The sequence below is a fragment of the Polypterus senegalus genome, chromosome 10, assembly GCF_016835505.1.
Source record: "Polypterus senegalus isolate Bchr_013 chromosome 10, ASM1683550v1, whole genome shotgun sequence".
NCBI lineage: Eukaryota > Metazoa > Chordata > Cladistia > Polypteriformes > Polypteridae > Polypterus > Polypterus senegalus.
In genome coordinates, this window is record NC_053163.1 from 15,429,311 (window position 1) to 15,448,306 (window position 18,996).

Genomic DNA, 18,996 nt, shown 5'->3' on the forward strand with positions numbered 1-18,996 from the left:
TTTTGTTTTAAAGCAGCTAACTTCATTATAATTGTACTGTCTCAAACGACCTTAGTCCTGCAGTAGCCAAATCAAATAAAATAAATAATCATCAATTATGTTGTCTGTAAGGCTTTCCTCTGAATGTACTATCTTACTCTTCTTTATTTATGTATTTGGTTTAGCACAATGCAATATACTGTATAAAGATAGGGTGAGAAGCTCAGAGTAGAGCCGCTGCTCCTCCGCATTGAGAGGAGTCAGATGAGGTGGCTCGGGCATCTGATCAGGATGCCTCCTGGTCGCCTTTCTAGTGAGGTGTTCCGGGCACGTCTACTGGGAGGAGGCCCCGAGGAAGACCCAGGACACGCTGGAGGGACTATGTCTCCCGGCTGGCCTGGGAACGCCTCGGGATTCCCCCGGAAGAGCTGGAAGAAGTGGCCGGGGAGAGGGAAGTCTGGGCCTCTCTGCTCAAGCTGCTGTCCCCGCAACCTGACGTCAGATAAGCGGAAGAGAATGGATGGATGGATGGATATATACTGTATAATCTGCCGTTCTTTCTTAAACTCTGTGAAGTGCCTTAAGTATCAGCAGGGTGCTATATAAATAAAATGTATTATTATTAATATTATTATTATTATTATTACATAAAAAAAACACAATTTAAACTGCAGTATGGGGCACCCTTGAACACCCAAGGCCGATCTTTCAGGATTCCTGTACCATTTTAGCTGCGTAAGGCAGCAGGCGCAGATCCTTTTTTTGTACCACAGGAATGCTTTTCTGCGAAACTGACACTTTGTAGAACTTGGATGATTTTTAGCAGTTTGACTGTTTAGCTACAAAAGTGTAAACCGCAAATAAGAATTTGAAATTAGCATGGCAGGTCTGAATGATGTGCCCAGTGCATAATAAAGACGGCTGCCGAGAGCACAGGGGGCCTTAAAACGGCACAGAGAGAGTGAGAACGCTACATGGAGCTGATTGCTTCGGAACGAGTCACCACATGTGCACTCCAAGTTCTCGGAGAGAAGCGATGTCTTCTCAGTAATTTCAGTATCTCACCCGCAGATACACGACGAACTACACAGCGTGGTGCAGAGAAAGCGGGGACCTCTTTAATCGTCGCACCTTTTGAGCGTCTCACGGCACCCCTTCCTGCGCCATTCACACTTTTATTTGTATGGAGACGTTCTGTTAGCAATAATAAAGAACGAGGAATCAACGCTCTTACTGTTCGTCTCCCATGCAGGTAGCTTGGACAAGTCTTTCTGTCTCCAGTGTGAGACCTTCTCATCTGACATTGAAATGGCTGCCGGCCAGCTTTAAACAGAACTCCTTGGTACTGGTAAATAATCCATTTTTTTCCTCAACGCGTATCTCTGTTATTCAGTCTTGAAGACTGAAGATTAATTCCGTCTGGATGCAGTCTCCTCTGCTTCTAGATGGGCCATCCGTTCACTTCCGGCTCTTTTACATTCTTCCATAACAAGTGCAATTTGACCCATCAACCAGAGAAGTGACAGAACACATCATGGAATTGCACCGTAAGACCCATTGCTTTCAAAATAGTTGAAAAGAACAATAGATGACTATAATTATCTATCTATCTATCTATCTATCTATCTATCTATCTATCTATCTATCTATCTATCTATCTATCTATCTATCTATCTATCTATCTATCTATCTATCTATCTATCTATCTATCTATCTATCTATCTATCTATCTATCTATCTATCTATCTATCTATCTATCTATCTATCGTCAAAACAGCCATAATTACTGTGGCCTAAAATCAAACAAACTACGATAGGAGAAGAGATTTTTATAAAACTGAACCAGCTGAATGCAATGCAAAGTGACCGCATGATGGCGAGAGAAGCAAACGTGCATGAGGGGATTTCTTTGAAGGCGATTAAGGTTCCTCTATTGTTTAAACATTCTTCTCAAAAACTTTTTGGATCAGACAATGGACATTCAAAGTGTCTTAGAAGAAGTTTACCAAATGAACGGTAGCCCTTGAGCCCATCAAGCTCAGATCTGCAGTTAATAGGTAAAGTGACCCAATGGCTCATCCACCTATTTCAGGCTGTATGCTTTTGTGCAAAGAAATGTGAGCAGTGCCCTCAAATACATGAATCACTAAATCTGTTGGATCAGCTTTATTGATCTTCTGAGAATTTTTAATTACATGGATTAGCTCTTCTCTGTCCCTCAGTCTGACAGTCTTGTCCATAGATATACCGGCTTACTCTCCTTTGGGTGTTTCCTAGAGCTTCTTATACATTATAATCACCAGAACCTGGAAGAGGTGTTGGTGGAGGTAAGGGGTCGCTCAACTTGGGGTCTGTGTGTGGTTTCCAATAACCCAGTGAAGAGACATGGACACTGTATTGCCATCCTTACGGCGAGACCTACAACTGAGGTCCTCACTCAATGTGTGCATAATCTTTCGAAAGGGGTAGGGTGTTTCCTGATGTTCTGGCTAAACTGCCTAGCACGGCCTGGTCGTTCTGAGCCCCTAATGACTCCCCCTGTCTCTAATTTGCTATCTCTTTCTCACCACCATCTAATCTGGTGTGCATTCTGGAGCAAGAATGGCTGCCATTGCATCATCCAAGTGGAAACTGCACATTGGTGGTGGTTGGACTGGACCCCCACAAGCTACGTAAAATGCTTTCAGTTGGTTAGAAAAGCACTATTTCTATATATATATAAAATCCAACATGTGTCTGTCTGTTGTCTGTCTGTCTGTATCTGAGATATTTCTTTGTTTTTCCAATTGGAGCACTGACAGATGAAGTAGTGACTTTCTGGAAGCCACATGGTGTCAGTAGTGGGATTTGAAGGCACAACTTCAGGGTTTGAAGTCCAAGTTCTTAACCCCTATGTTACGCTGCACGCCTTTTCTTCTGTATATATATATGTAATGTCAAACGTCTCTCTGTCTGTCTGTATCTCTGTCCGCTTTTCACGAGAAAACTACTTAACGGATTTAGGTCATTTTTTTTTTCTATAATTTGCTTGAACGTTCCGGTTGATTTTGTGACTTCTCTTATCAGAGTTCGCTTGCGGTACCGATTTATTTGCGCAAATCCGAAAGACGTGTAGCAGACCGAGGGGTGGGACCCTCCTCACTCACATGCCAGCCTCGGGGCCTGCCTTACCTCCGCTTAGCTAGCGATTGTTCTAGAATTTGCAGGAATATTCCGGTTGATTTTGCGACTTCTCTCATTGTGCTAAGAATCATAGTTCATCGTGTAGGAGCAATATATTCGCGTTGATCTGAGACAGAGGCTGCAGGCTGAGGTGAGGGGGAAGAGTGACGCCAGCCTCAGTTCAAGTTGGTCTATCCGGGCGTCTGCTGCCTCTGCTTAGCTAGCGATACCTGTTTTTTTATTGATTTTTTAAAGTTTGCCCTGTTTCACTACGTGGGGGACGGCTAGTATATATATATATATATATATACTGCGGTGGGCTGGCACCCTGCCCAGGGTTTGTTTCCTGCCTTGTGCCCTGTGTTGGCTGGGATTGGCTCCAGCAGATCCCCATGACCCTGTAGTTAGGATATAGCAGGTTAGATAATAGTATATATATATATATAAATGGTATGTCAAAAATCAAAATATCCAAGGCGTTCCCAAGGAAATGTAATTGTTGTACGCAGACAATGTAAAATATTTTCAAGATACAATCAAAGAGTTCAGTCAAATAATCTCATTGGCCACCAGTCCACAGTAATCAAGCTGAGTGGGCGGAGTTGTGCATGTTAACTCCCTGCTCATTTACATTCTTCCAAAACAAGTGCAATTTTTGGAGGATGAGACTCTAGTATGAAGCATAAAATCGCTATCTGGGAGGTTCCATTGGAGACAGAGGGAACGTTCTTATAAAAGTGAAGAATGAGCTTAATGTAAACGCTTCAAGACATAAAGAGCTGCTGAAGCGGACATCTGCAAAAACAAGCAGGATGAGGACCTTGGATCAATCTACTATTAACATTCAATTGAGCTTAAATGTTCTCATTTGTAGCCTTACATTCCAAGATGCCAATACAGGACATGCAAAAGTTGATATGTAAAATGTTACCCCTTACATAAGAAATAAGGCTTACATGAGAAATACAAAAAATGAGGAGTTAAATAGTAAAATCTTAAAGATTTCCATACAATATTGACATTCCTGGGTGGCATGGTGGCGTGGTGGGTAGCGCTTCCCGGGTCCTCCTTATTTGGAGTTTGCATGTTATCCCCACATCTGCATGGGTTTCCTCTGAGTACTCCAGTTTCCCCCCACAGTCCAAAGACATGCAGGTTAGGTGCATTGGTGATCGGAAATTGTTCCGGGCGTGTGTGTGCCCTGCGGTGGGCTGGTGCCCTGTGTTGGCTGGGATTGGCTTCAGCAGAGTGGGATATAGCGGGTTGGATAATGGACGGATGGATTGACATTCCTATAGAGAAGGTATAAATTAGAAAGAAGGTGTAAAGGAGAAGAGGATAAAACGTGATGTGTTGGACATTCAAAATGTTTCATTCAAAATACGAGTTCTCATGTAGGAGATAGGAAGCTTCAGATCAAAATATTATGGCCATATCACATTACACGACTTATAGTCGGAGGGGATGTCAAACTTGACGACTGCTGTTGTTGATTGTGTTGACCAAGTATGTCAAATTGCACAAACATGTAAAACATGAAACATCTGACAGACGTGCCAAGGTCCAAAACACCTGCTTTCCTTAATCTTTGTCGCTGCATTATATGCATTGGACTTCCGGGTTGAGCGTTCATTGGTTGTCTTCTCTAAAGCACACAGAGCCCAGCTCCTACAACTAAAGGCAAAGTCAAACCTACTTGATTTTGTCGGGGCGAGTCACAGACCAGTTGGAGTGAGTTGCTGGTAATGTCAAACTACACAACTAGCGGTCAAAAACAGCACATCCCTCTGGACTGCTGGGATTAATTAAATGAAGTCTATGATGGGAAAATTACTGGAGAAGTCATGTAATATGACATGGCCTCTAACTAAAAGGCTTGTGTAGGTAAATTAAAGGATACATAAATGTTTACATCAGAAATACAAATGAATATGTCCTGGCAAGCGGGTTATGGCAATGGATGGCTGTGTTTATATGAAGAAAAAGTGATATACAGAAGAAATTACTTTTAAATGGGAGATTCGGAGTCCTGGAGAAAAGTAAAGCCTTATTTTGGAGGTTTAAGCCTAAGGGGCCGTTACACATTTCTCAATATTCGTTTATCCGTCACCAAACCTACTTAAAATAATTTAAGGTTGTTAGAAATTTTACCGAAGAGCTGAAAAGTCTTCAAAACAGTTACAAAGTCAAAGATTAAAGGTATAAAATCTTACATAAGTACGGACTCTTTTCACGTCCAGTGCTCCTCTGAACCAGTTGCTCCAATTCCCTTCCAGTCTGAATACAAAATTCGACAATATGTTCCAATATGGGAGACACAAAGTTGGGCCTTTGCCACGTTTCTATAGCATGCCAGCCAAGCCCCTCACAATTCTAGTTGATAATAGGCTCTGTCCAATAACTACACAACATTTTCATTTTTTTCTACGGGTATTGTAGAAAAAAAAGATAAAACGAAAACCGGTCTCGTCGACTCTTCCTGAAATTTGAACGAATAAAAAAAAAAAAATATATATATACTGCATATATTAAACGTTTTTGAGGTGCATCTTCAGCTGCAGAAGAACAACCGACTTGAAGGAAGCCGCTCAACGGCGTTCCAGGAATTTGAAACCGCAGCCACTCACGTGTTCCAAGAGTCAGTGAAAGAGAAGCAAACGAGAAAAAAAAAAAATAAAGCCTCAGCCCGCTTTCAGCTGTGAACAAAGTGCAAATCCGATTCTTCCTAAGTCTATTTTAAAATTCCCTTTTGTGTCGTCTTCATATCATCTCTGGAGTTGGCAGGCAGCAGCATGGCAAAGCTTCTGATATGCAGCTGTGCAGGGCGATAGCAGATCCAAAATTGGAAAGGAGCGATTGGGTTAGGAATCTGCCATGTTGTTTCCCATCGATAATTCACTTCACCATTCCGGCTATGGTGACCAGCTCAGCAGCTCCTAACTGGCCAGCTCTCCATGAACCCTGAAGCGGTACACACACGTGTATTCTGGGTTGCCCCAATTACTCAACACGCGGAGCTCCATGACACCATAGATGTTGTTCTCTTCGTTCTGTAAGAGGAAAAAAAAAAAATAAGCGATAAACGATAAGTGAAAATTGTAATATTTGTAGAAGAACAGAGCCGTGTTTATACAAATGATACCACGGTAATAGAAGAGTGTTTTCCCTTTAAAAAGACACGCTCACTTCCTCTTCATATCTAATTCCCCCAAATAAACAAGCAAGTCTTATCTGCCTAACCAGTAAATGTCAGGATGATGAAGAGGTAATAAAGTACCTGAACACAATGAACAGCAGGAAATAAAAGCGAAAATATATCACCTACAAAAACAACTCACATTAGCCTCATCTGTCACAACCGGCTTCCATACATCATCCTACACATGTGGCTTTCAGGATTAAATCAGTTCGGCTAATATGAATGGTAAGTAGCTAACAAAGTTAAATGGGCTGTGCAAGCCTACAGGGCAACAATCTGAAATGAGCCAATCAGAGGGGTCATTGGGTAAGAGAATGAATGGCCGCTATACATCCAATATGTTGCGCCACAGGATATGGGTATTATGTAATAACTGGGGTTTGTTCCCTGCCTTAGAGTCATGGGGAAAATTTTTTACGTTTCTAACAATATTTGTGCAATCAAACAGAAGACTTTCTTGCAAACGGTATACTACAGATAAAGGCAATAGACTTGGATAGAGTTGTAGCAGTGCTACTTAAATTGCCAACAACTCCCAGCAGCCATGGCAGTATTATGACATTGGGCAGACTCAGGGGGTTTCAAGGGTTGATGGGGAGTTAATTAACCGATCTCTTTAAAAAGGTGCCAAAAAGACGCTGAAAGCAGCCTCATCTTATATATAAATGTTTAAACGTGGAAGTATGTTTGGCCCGGAAGTGCGAGGCAGCCTGGAATTGTGGAGTAGCCCTGAAGTGTGAGGTTACAGCATGAAGCTCAAAGAAAGCGATTCTGTCACCAAAGTGAAACTCGCTTAGCTGCTAATATACAAGCGAGGCGAGCACATCGGCAAAACGAAACCTCCGAGGAGAGAGAGAGAGAGAGACAATCTCGCTTAGCCGCTGATAGACAACGAAACCAACGAGGAGCTGCTAATGCACAACCGATGTGATTGATTGATTGAAGTGCTAGAATCCATGGTTTCTTGGAGTCCAGGCTTTTTACAGCATGGACTTACACAGGTAGTCTGTCTGTGTTTGCTTGTATGCATCACACACACTGTTAGATTACAACTACAACCACCGTGTGTTACAGTTTCTATCTGGATGTATGTGCTTGTCCTGAGCCTGCACGTCTGTGCAATTTTTGTCTTGGTTGGATATGTCATCTTTGCTGTGCGGTGTGTACTCCCAATCACTCCAGATCTTCACACTACAACTGGAACCTGGTAGGACAAAACTTTACAATTTCTTCAGAGGGCTCTTCACTGGGGGTTTTCAGTCCACACACCATCATAATCTACACCTGCAGTCCTGGACTGTGTTTGGATGTTATTGTTAGTATTAATTGTTTACTGAGTAGTGTCTGTTGTTTCATTCAGTTTCACATATGTAGTGTATGTAATAATTATCGCCGTCGTGGACCTGGGGAGGGCTTTTGCATACAGTGGAACCACGGGTCACGACCGTAATTTATTACAAAACTCTGGTCGCAACCCAATTTGGTTGTGACCGAAGTAATTTCCCCCATAGGATTGTATGTAAATACAATTAATCCATTCCAGACCGTACGAGCTGTAGGTATATATATATATATTTTTAAATATTTTTAAGCACAAAAATAGTTAATTATACCACAGAATGCACAGTGTAATAGTAAACTAAATGTAAAAACATTGAATAACACTGAGAAAACCTTGAACAGAGAAAACTAACATTGCAAGAGTTCACGCTATATCCTTACGAACCGTTCTCTGTAAACACTTTTTTTTAAATAAGTTTTAAGCACAGGGAAAAAAAATGAAAATTTGAAAAACCCGTAATTTATACAAAACCTAACCTTGCAAGAGTCGAGTTCTGGCATGAAGGAAGTGAGCAGGAAGCTGGGTGGAGAGGAGGTTACAGTTAGAGGCTCGTCCCTCTTGTCGATGCACGTCTGACCGAGAACAATGTACTGTACAGGGAGAGACTCAACATGTGTGGAAATCATCGGCGCGTACGAACCAGAAGGGAAAACGAAATAAAGCACAAAGAGTTCACAGCGAATGTACAGGGAGAGAATGAACATGTGTGGAAATCATCGGCGCGTACGAACTGGAAGGGAAACTGAATTGTTCGTCACCCGAGTGTGTGGTCGTGAACAGATGCAAAAGTTTGGCGAACTTTTTGGTTGTAACCCGATTTGTACGTGTCCCAAGACGTTCATGACCCAAGGTTCCACTGTATGTGTCTTTGGTTTAATATTGTTTGTTCTCTTCATTATTTGATTAATATATACTTTATTATCTTTATTATTGACAAAGTCATATGATCCACTTACCAGTGTATTTGTGTGTGAGTGTGTGCATACTGGGTCGAGGCTGGGTGTGTTCCTGGGGTCCCAGTAATACAATAAACAAATTATCATCTTCAGACAGTGTGAATCTTAACGTCCTTGTGAGCGCTACATAGTCACTCAGTCATTTATTCAACAAAAATATCAATAGATGGAATGGTCTAGTGGGGGAAAAGTAAGTCCACCATTGGCCCAATAATAGAAATTACTTTTTTGACCATTTTTTGGCCATACCAAATTCCTTTAGTTGTAAAATGTTTGTGGGTTTTCTTGCATGCACCGCCCATTCCACTACTACATCTCACTGGGATTCACATCAGGGCTCTGACTAGGCCAGTTTATAAACCTCAATTTCTTCTGTTTGAGCCATTCCTCAATAGGTTTGCTATGGTGCTTTGGATAATTATCACATTGAATGCTCCATTTCCAGTTCAACTTTTGGTCAGATGGCTTGATTTCTTCAAGCACACTTTGATATGATGCCGAATTCATGACTGCAAGCTGACCCTGACGTAGCAAAGCCCAAGCCAGAACATATCCACCACCGTGCTTCAAAGCTTGTATGAAGTTCTTCTTCTCAAATGCTGTCTTCGGTTTGCATCAAACATGTCTACTGTTGCTGTGCTCAACTCTATTTTTGATTTATCTGTGTAGAGCACATTGTCCCAGAAGGCTTGATTGTTTCCTAGATGTTCTGTTGTTTCATTCAGTTTCACGTATGTACTGTATGTAAATAATTATCGCAGTTGTGGACCTGGGCAGGGCTTTTGAATATGTGTCTATTGTGTAATATTGTTTGTTCTCTTCATTATTTGATTAATAATTACTTTATTAGCTTTATTATTGACCTAGATGTTCAATGGCAAATTGTTGTCTTACTCTATTGTTCTTTCTACTGACCCACGCCACATGCAGGTCAAATTTCTGCAAATCTCTTTCTCATTGAAGACGCAAGTACTTTGATATGAATAGTTGCCTACAGATCCCATGATGACTCTGTACTACAAAACAGGGTCTCACTGTTTATTCGATTGTTTCTGTTACACAAAAACTTTTCAATAAACTAACTGGAATAATTGAATAAGCCTAGGCTAGTGGTTGTTAAAACCATTTTGTATTAGATAGATACACCATGATACCCCAGGTCACTACAGGGCAGACGTCTGAGAAGATGTCTGACCTCTATCCAAAAAGAGAGGAAATCCAAAGCGGACAGAAAAGTGATTCTAGTGCCAGGTTACCCATTTAGGGATAAGAACAGGGAGGACAGGAAGAAACCAGAACCCTCCTGCTTGTTATACATTTTGGTTTTGGTCCTTGCAGAAATATCAAGAACCATTTTTCTTCAATCTCTGAGCTTTTTATATTCAGTTATATTCATCCAACACTGTTATGATGTGAGATTTTACATATAACTTGATATTTTGTACGTCTTTATTTGTAATTTAGGCAAAGCAATGTAATTTTTGTGTTTACCTCCCAAACCATACCCCCCAACCCGCCTTTATGGGTGAGTCGCTTTGCATTTTACGACAGAGTTGGGAGAGGATGTGTCATAAACCAGTTTGGCAAGTATTTCTCTGCTAAAGTCTTTCAACACCCCATCCCACAACCCCCCGCGCAAGGAAGCCAGGTTAGCTTAACATATGGTCTCTAGGTGTTAAGATGTTTTATTCCCTCATTGGTCTGAGGTATGGTTGTTTGGAATTGGCTTGTCTCAGAGGTCTTTAAGTACCATGATGTCCTATTGGCTGTAGGGGTTGGACAGAAAACCCATAAATTTGCTTGCTTTATCTCACTCTGTCTCTCTCTTGCTTGCTAACCAACATATGATGAAGAAGCATCTCTCTTACTGATCTGATGAAGAAGACCACCATGAACTGAAGACAACACAATGAAGAGCACAGCTTCAGCCATATTGAGACAGGCTTGAGGCCTGTTCTGAAGAAAGCTCAGCACCAATGATGCCTTAACTAGTGATATTTTAAGTAACTACAAGTCTGTGTGCCACCTGAAACAACAAATCACCATTTAATCAGGTTGTATGGTTGCCAGTATTCAAATGTACTTTGCATTTTGTTATTATTTATTAATATTATCAATAATACATTATCTTATGCGTAACTTAACTCCTGCCTGTCTTTTTACTGAGGTTATAGATATAGAAGGGAAGGTGGGGATAAGTTATAAACAATAATACCTTATAAACAGTGGTAAGTCTGTGAGATTAGGCATTCTAAGGCTACATATTAATAATACAATAGGGGGAAGTAGAGCAATATATATATTACTCTACCAAGATAAAACAAACACCATTGCTGGCTACAGTTTATTGGTTATGAAAACTGTGCTGTTGCTTCTCATGTGAGGTGCAGATCCCAGATAGATAGATAGATAGATAGATAGATAGATAGATAGATAGATAGATAGATAGATAGATAGATAGATAGATAGATAGATAGATAGATAGATAGATAGATAGATAGATAGATAGATAGATAGATAGATAGATCACTCTGCCACGGATGTCAATCTGTCCAGCTCCGTGCCTACAATAGAGCCTGCCTTCCTCACCAGTTTGTCCAGGCGTGAGGTGAATGTAATCATTGGGTTATTTCTGCTTTATAGGAACATGAAGGAAAAATGTAAAATCTTGATTAGTATGCAGTTCATTTCAATTAAAACTGTTAATTAAGTGATTACTTGTGATTATATTTTTTAATTGAGGATTCAATTTTGTGTCGGCCTTCAGCAAAAGTGGTGACTGCTGAGCTTCCCTCGTTTTAGCCCACTCAAGTCGTTTTCAACGTATTTTATAAATTCGCCCAGATTTAGTCCTGCATACACCTGAACGCCATAATCTTTTTCAAAAAAAGCAAATGTGTTACATTCGAATGTGTCTTTGAATTCTGTGCTCGCATATCCGACAATTTATTTATGTACAAATGTGTCCTTCATTTCCTTAAATTATTTATCGAGACCTTTTTACATAAAAAACAGGTTAAAAAAAAGGGTGACTCACAAAAAAACAGAGAGCAGCCAAAGAGGTGGGTGGGCATTATGGACACTGAGGGTTTGGCATTTATGTAACTCAAGCGGCGTGTGCTCCGGACACTGAGGGGGACCTCCCCGGACCTCAGCGTCTTAATAATACTGATTACACACTATGGACAACAAGGGCCATCACTACAAAAAAAAAGTTTGGAACTTCTGGCTGCTATTAATGCAGACAAGAAGAAAACAGACGTTGCCTTTGAGTTTGGCACTCCGCATTGTCAACTGTACGTGCTGAAAGTCCGCGCTATATTTCAGTTCCATTACAGCAAAATCCCAGTTATAACAAATTCTTTTTTCAGTCCCGAGCACTTTGCTCTAACGGAATTTGACTTGTAGTATTGAAGTTGTTCACTTCATTCAATTTCCTGTCCATTTTACTCTCCATTTGTGTTCATAATAAATATAAGTTAGTATACTTGCTTGTATATCCTTGTAGAGTACAATCAGTTGTGTTGTATTGTAAAAGCTTCGGTTGAGTGATTTTCTGCGGTGTCACTAAAGTGTCATTTGGTGTTGTATGGACCATTCCGTACTGATTCTTTGTTTAAAGAATAAAGGCAGAGGCCCACATGGCCTCCGCTTTCCACAGTGCAGTTTATCAGGCTATGCTTTCCATTCCTCTTTAATTAAGTGCCACACACGATATTACAAATGGATTCGTGAAACATTTCCTGACAAGTTCGCTGGCATGTTTCCAAGATGAAGTTTCAGATGATATTTGTATGATGGATGAGACAAATGCAGTACACTTGAGAGGAAATGAAAATCAGTTAAAAAAGAAGCTGTCACATCGGAGACGGGAATAAAGGTAAATGTCACTTGATTGTTATGACTACTGCAGGAACAGCAAATACCGGAGAAATTATTTATAATTCTTTTGCATTTCAAAAGCAAAACTGTGCAACAAACAAAAATAAATTAGAAATGTGCTGTCAGTTATGTGGGTTGCTTTGCAGTTCCCAGGCATTATGGGATCTGCTTAGCCTCCCTAGTTCTGCATGGGGTTTTCTTCGTTACTCCCTGTGACTCCTATATAGTTGAAGGACTGGGGGAGAGAGCATATTCAGGACAATTCCCCCTGCCCCTCTGCCCCCAGAACACTAGAGGGTAGCCCTCCTGGGTTGCAGCAGTGCATTGGACTCCCACAGGGCACCTGGGGAGCTGGAGTTCGGAAGCAGCCTCGATGGGTGCCACCAGGGGCGTGGCAGGGACAGCTGAACCCTGTGTGGCAGACCTGGAAGTGCTACCAGAAGAAGGTCGTCGACCACCTGGAGCACTTCCGGGTGCCCTATAAAAAGAGCCAGCTGCCACTACTCCGTGAGCCAGAAAGTGGTGGAGGTGGACAAAGCTTGCAGGAGGAGGAGTGGAGGTGAAGAAAGAAAGAAAGAAAGAAAGAAAGAAAGAAAGAAAGAAAGAAAGAAAGAAAGAAAGAAAGAAAGAGTTTTGTGCTGTGTTTAGTGCTGTGAACTGTGCTGTGCAGGTGGGAAACAGGGGAAAGTGTTTCCCACAAGGTAAAAGGAAAAAATTAAATAAATAAATAAAAGAGTGTGTGCTGCACTTGTGTCCAACATCTGACCGTGTCGGGTTTGGTCAGCAGTAGTGCCCTATGCAGGCCACACTACTTTATTCCAAAAATATCCCTTTTAGGTTAGATAGCCCCATACCTGTGAACGTGGGACAGTGTGTTGTCACGCATGGGCACCTGAGGATCACCATCCAGACTCTGTTAAGGTGTTTAATACCACCTCAGGACGAGAGGGGACACAGTTGCGAACCTTGTCATCTCTTTTTGACTCTGAAGCACCAAGAAACCGCCCATTAAGGTCTGCCGAACTCCACCCACAGTGTCCCAGAGGCTGCACCTATGTGGACTGTGATGCTTTTAAACCGAGATGCTCACAGAAAAGGGCATCTCACTTCAGGGAGAAGCCTCCACATGACTCAACTCTTCACTTTTTTCATGAGCCTAGTTGGCTAATAAGGAATTTAAAAGAAGCCTGATTTCCATACTTGTGCCCATTTTCTTGGACTATTGCACTGCATGGGGAGGCCCAGATGGTACCCCAACTTTTCTTTCCATCATTTCTCATACAGCATACTTTGTTGTCTGGGATAGACAACTGCCTTCCTTGGCCATTAACTGGACAAGCAGGTTAGTAAACGGTTGGATGGAGAGATGGATGAATGGATGGAGACTTGGATGGATGGATGAAAGAATGTATGATTGGATTGCTGGCTGGATGGATGAAAAGGTGGAAGGCCTATTAGTAATAGTAAAGTACCAATCACATTTTCCAATGGCAGAAATGCTGATGAGCTCCTAGACATGGAGTTTTCCTCCAACATCCCAAAGAAATGTGTGGTTAAGCTAAAACTGTAAGCGTGAAAGTTGGAGAGTGTGGCACACCACTCAGGTTAGCCACCATCTTAAAACCAATGCTGCCAGAAAAGACAAACCAGCTTCCCACAGCCCTGAACTGGATAAGTGAATTTGAAAACAGATGGTTTGATAGTTATAGGTGTATAAGGTCACTATTTTAGATTTTGTGAAGTATAGTGCAGTTCTTACTTGCACGTGTTCATCATCTTGCATCATGTCACCACTCATCAGTACCATGATTAATGTTAGCTGCTCCTTTAATGGTTGTCCCTTGTCATCAATAGTATTAAAATAACAAAAACATTTTAATATTGTACCCAAAGTGGTTGGTAATTGCCATGTCACACATCCATGGGGGCCTGCTCACCACATTGATTTTGCCCAAGCCCACCATGTCTGAATTGTATTTTCTCCAACATTCCAGACACTAACAATGGACTCTGCACTGGTTCAGTGTGAATTTGTCCAAACCGCAGCCAAGGTTGGTTCAAGTCTAAACAGGATTCGGCCACTGAACACTAGAATTACCAGAGCCAATGAAAAAACGTGTAGCTCCGTCACACCTTAAAACCCTTTGCACCTCTCTGTCAACGTCTTTTGTCCTTAAAATATGTTGATAAGCAGTCTGCTATCACATCCCCCACCCGGCACAGTTTTCTCAGCTCAAGTCTGTTTACCTGCGTGTCAGTTGCTTAGAGTTCTATAGAGTGAGAAGACAAGCAAAATGTGATGTGATAGCAGGCTGCTTGCTGTTTGCTGCTTATCAACACATTTAAAGGACAAAAGACGCTGACGGAGAGGTGCAAAGTGTTTTAAGGTGGGATGGATCTACAAGTTTTTTCAAAGGCTCTGGTAATTCTAGTGTTAACACACTGTGTCAACACCAGTAGGTCAGAAAAACAGATTCATAAGTTCTTCTGAGACAAATTTCACAGCTGGTCTCTAATTGAGACATCAAGTCTACTCACCGATAAGTAGAAGGTCTGCAGTGGCTCTCCATCTTGATCAAAAGCAAAGCTTCCCAAAAGTGTGCCTTCCTTCTGGGATTCATTCTTCAAACCCTGAGATGAAAAGTTTCATGATAAGAGCAGGTCCAAACAAGGCCGGCCTGTTATTGACCTGATTAACTTTTATGTCTAAGTTTACTCTTTAACTACACAGTTTACTAAATTGAGCAGGCGACTCTGTACCTGAGAAAAGAAGTCTCAGTTTGCTTATGATAGCAGTCCACGTGTGGACAAAGCACGAAAAAAAAAGATATATGATGTGTGACCAAAAAGTGGGATGAATGTTGATGCAGAGCACCATCCCAGAGCAACGCAAAACAATTCAATGCAGAGTCTGACATGTCCATCCTAGAGCCGAGTTTGTGACCAGTTTCAACTTGTTTGATACTTTCAGTCATTTGTGAGCCACTGTAGTGTTTTTAAATTTGTCATTAATAACAGATATCGAGCAATGCATTAACATGAAATTTTGTTTCAAATTGCAAAAAGCTCAGAAAACCCATCAGATGTTAAAATTGGTTTATGGTGACACTGCACTGACAATTAAGACTGTTTACAAGTGGCTTGATCAATTTCGTAATGGTGGTTTCTCGGTTGAAGACGAGAAAAGATCAGGACGTCCTTCAATATCAAAAACCGAGGAAAATGTTGAAATGGTTTAATTCTTCATCATGAGAATGCACCTTGTCACACATCCCCTATAGTATGACAATTTCTGTCGAAATAAAACATTACGCTGTGTCTGCAGCCACCTTATTCGCTGAATCTGGCACTGTGCGACTTCTGGCTGTTCCCTAAATTGAAATCGACCATGGAAGGCAAACGATTTCAAGCCATTGAGGACATCCAGGCAGCGACGACGACAGCTCAACTAAAGACATTCTCGAAAGAAAACTTCCAGAATTGCTTCACAAAGTGGCAGGAACATTGGGATAAGTGGAGGAGGAGAGTATTTTGAGGGGGACTAGTAGTTGGAATTCTTTTACTGGAATAAACGCTTCTTTGTTAAAACATTCACCGTATTTCTTGATCACACCTTGTAGAAAGGGTCTCATTTTGTTTGAGGCAACTGTTCACATGCTGGTAAAGCTGTACACATGGGTGGGTTATAAGGCAGATATGTCTAAAATTCATACAAACACCATAGTTATCCATAACTTTGTTTTCTTCTTCTTTCTGCTGCTCCCATTAGGGGTCACCACAGCGGATCATCTTCTGTCCTCTTCATCTTGTTTGGTTACACCCATCACCTGCATGTCCTCTCTCACCACATCCATAAACCTTCTCTTAGGCCTTCTTCTTTTTCTCTTTCGTGGCAGCTCTATCCTTATCATCCCTCTCCCAATATACCCAGCATCTCTGTGTGGTACAATATGGAGCCATCCATTAGATGGAGACGTGAAACAGAGGTCTTGACTCTCTGTTGTCATGAAACATCCTTCATAAAGAGTTGGGTGTATCCTGCCTACTATGATCTAATTATTCTGCCCATAATCATCCCCTGTCTGTAACTGTCTCTCATCACTTCACCATCTAATAGTTAATGTGTGATGAGTGTCTTCTTCTTCTTCTTCTTTCAGCTGCTCCCGTTAGGGGTCACTACAGCAGAACATCTTCTTCCATATCTTTCTGTCCTCTACATCTTGCTCTGTTACACCCATCAACTGCATGTCCTCTCTCACCACATCCACAAACCTTCTCTTAGGCCTTCCTCTTTTCCTCTTCCCTAGCAGCTCTATCCTTAATATCCTTCTCCCAATATACCCAGCATCTCTCCTCTGCACATGTCCAAACCAATGCAATGTCGCCTCTCTGACTTTGTCTCCCAACCATCCAACTTGAGCCGACCCCCTAATGTCCTCATTTCTAATCCTGTCCATCCTTGTTACACCCAGCGCAAATCTTAGCATCTTTAACTCTGCTACCGCCAGCTCTTTCTCCTGCTTTCTGGTCAGTGCCACCGTCTCCAGCCCATATAACATAGCTGGTCTAACTACTGTCCTGTAGACCTTCCCTTTCACTCTTGCTGATATCAGTCTGTCATAAATCACACCTGACACTCTTCTCCACCCATTCCACCCTGCCTGCACTCTCTTCTTCACCTCTCTTCCACAACCCCCCTTACTCTGTACTGTTGATCCCAAGTATTTAAACTTATCCACCTTCGCCAACTCTACTCCCTTCATCCTCACCATTCAACTGACCTCCCTCTCATTCACACACATGTATTCTGTCTTATTCCTACTGACCTTCATTCCTCACCTCTCTAGAGCATATCTCCACCTCTCCTGGTTCTCCTCAACCTGCTCCCTACAATCGCTACAGATCACAATGTCATCAGCAAACATCACAGTCCACGGGGACTCCTGTCTAATCTCGTCTGTCATCCTGTTCATCACCATTGCAAATAAGAAAGGGCTCAGAGCCGATTCGTGATGGAATCCCACTTCCAACTTGAATACATCCATCACTCCTACCGCAGACCTCACCACTGTCACACTTTCCTCATACATATCCTTTTACAACTCTTATGTACTTCTCTGCCACTCCCGACTTCCTCATACAATACCACAGCTCCTCTCGAGGCACCCTGTCATATGCTTTCTCCAGGTCAACAAAGATGCAATGCACCTCCTTCTGGCCTTCTCTATACTTGTCCATCAACACCGTCAGAGCAAACATCTCATCTGTGGTGCTCTTTCTTGGCATGAAACCATATTTTTTCTTCTTCTTCGGCTGCTGACCCTCATTTTGAATCCTGTCCATCCTCATCATACCTAATCATCTTTAACTCTGCCACCTCCAGCTCCGTCTCTTGTTCTTTGGTCAGTGCCACTGTCTCCAACCCATATAACATAGCTGGTCTAACTACCGTCCTGTAGACCAAGTAAATCAGAATAAAGATTGGGTGAACATTCACAATAATATATCATGCCCCTACTAATAGCTGTGCCAGGGCAACCTCCAAAGCTTAACTCTGCCGTCACTCAGTTTTCCTACCTTACTTAGGACTTGGGTGGCCCTATCCATGTCCTTACCTTGCCGACACTTTTCTTCATAACCTTAATATATACAGTGCTGTTTTATTTATGTTATATTTTTGACTTTTCTAAGTCACCTTGTCTACAGGCAGTCAGCCAAAATCACAATAGTAATAATGACAGTGAGTTAGTAAGAAGACAGGCCAATTCAGAAAGGACAGGCCCTACCTTGTGAGATGAGGACTCCATCCTTCAGGACACCTGTTTTCAGATACCCAAAGCAAACAATCATACGTTCTCCTTACGTGAAAATTCTCATAATAAAATAAGGCCCTTAAGAAATGTCAAGATTCAGTATGTCAGTCGAGCAGACTCACGTAAACAGCAAACTCGCGTGGTGCACTGTCGATCTTGTTCTGAGGAGAGATGGACTTGGGGATGTGTTCCAGGGTGACAGCGGTGGGACGGATCTGTGAAGCCAGCTCGATGACAATAAAGCCATGGGATCCTCGGAAAGCCCAGCAGTTCCCAGGGTGCACATCTGGCTGTGGAGAGGGGATATGGAAAATGAACAAATTAAAACAGGAAAGCACTCCTGCAAAATACTTCATAAAAGGACACAGTTTGTTTTTTTTCCCCTAGAATAAGGCCACCGATCCTAAATTATTAAAAATGAGTTTATTTATTTGATGAATAAATACTACAGAACAGCTGTTTTTTTAAACTATGAGTTGAGAATTCCAATTGTGGAGAAAACACAACCATCAGTAGACAACAATGTTATGTCAAAAATCATAGCAAGTAGCCCTACACCTGCCTGATATCCTCTCCTTATCTAAATTATTAAGTAAGAGTTGGATTGTCGAAGAGTTTTTATCCAAAGCTTGGATGTTATGAAGAGCATGTTGGCTAATTAAA

General features: G+C 41.7%; 1 protein-coding gene across 1 annotated transcript in view; it reads right to left on the bottom strand.

Moving 5' to 3' along the window:
* Positions 1-4,349: 4,349 nt before the first annotated feature.
* si:dkey-92f12.2 (SUN domain-containing protein 2) overlaps positions 4,350-18,996 on the bottom strand; it is a 100,224-nt gene continuing 85,577 nt past the window's right edge. The window contains exons 16-18 of the mRNA XM_039765292.1: positions 18,456-18,623; positions 15,059-15,151; positions 4,350-6,191 (exon numbers count right to left, since the gene is read on the bottom strand). Coding sequence (XP_039621226.1) covers positions 6,078-6,191; positions 15,059-15,151; positions 18,456-18,623 — 375 coding nt within the window. The 3' untranslated portion in view covers positions 4,350-6,077. The remainder of the gene's footprint in view (positions 6,192-15,058; positions 15,152-18,455; positions 18,624-18,996) is intronic.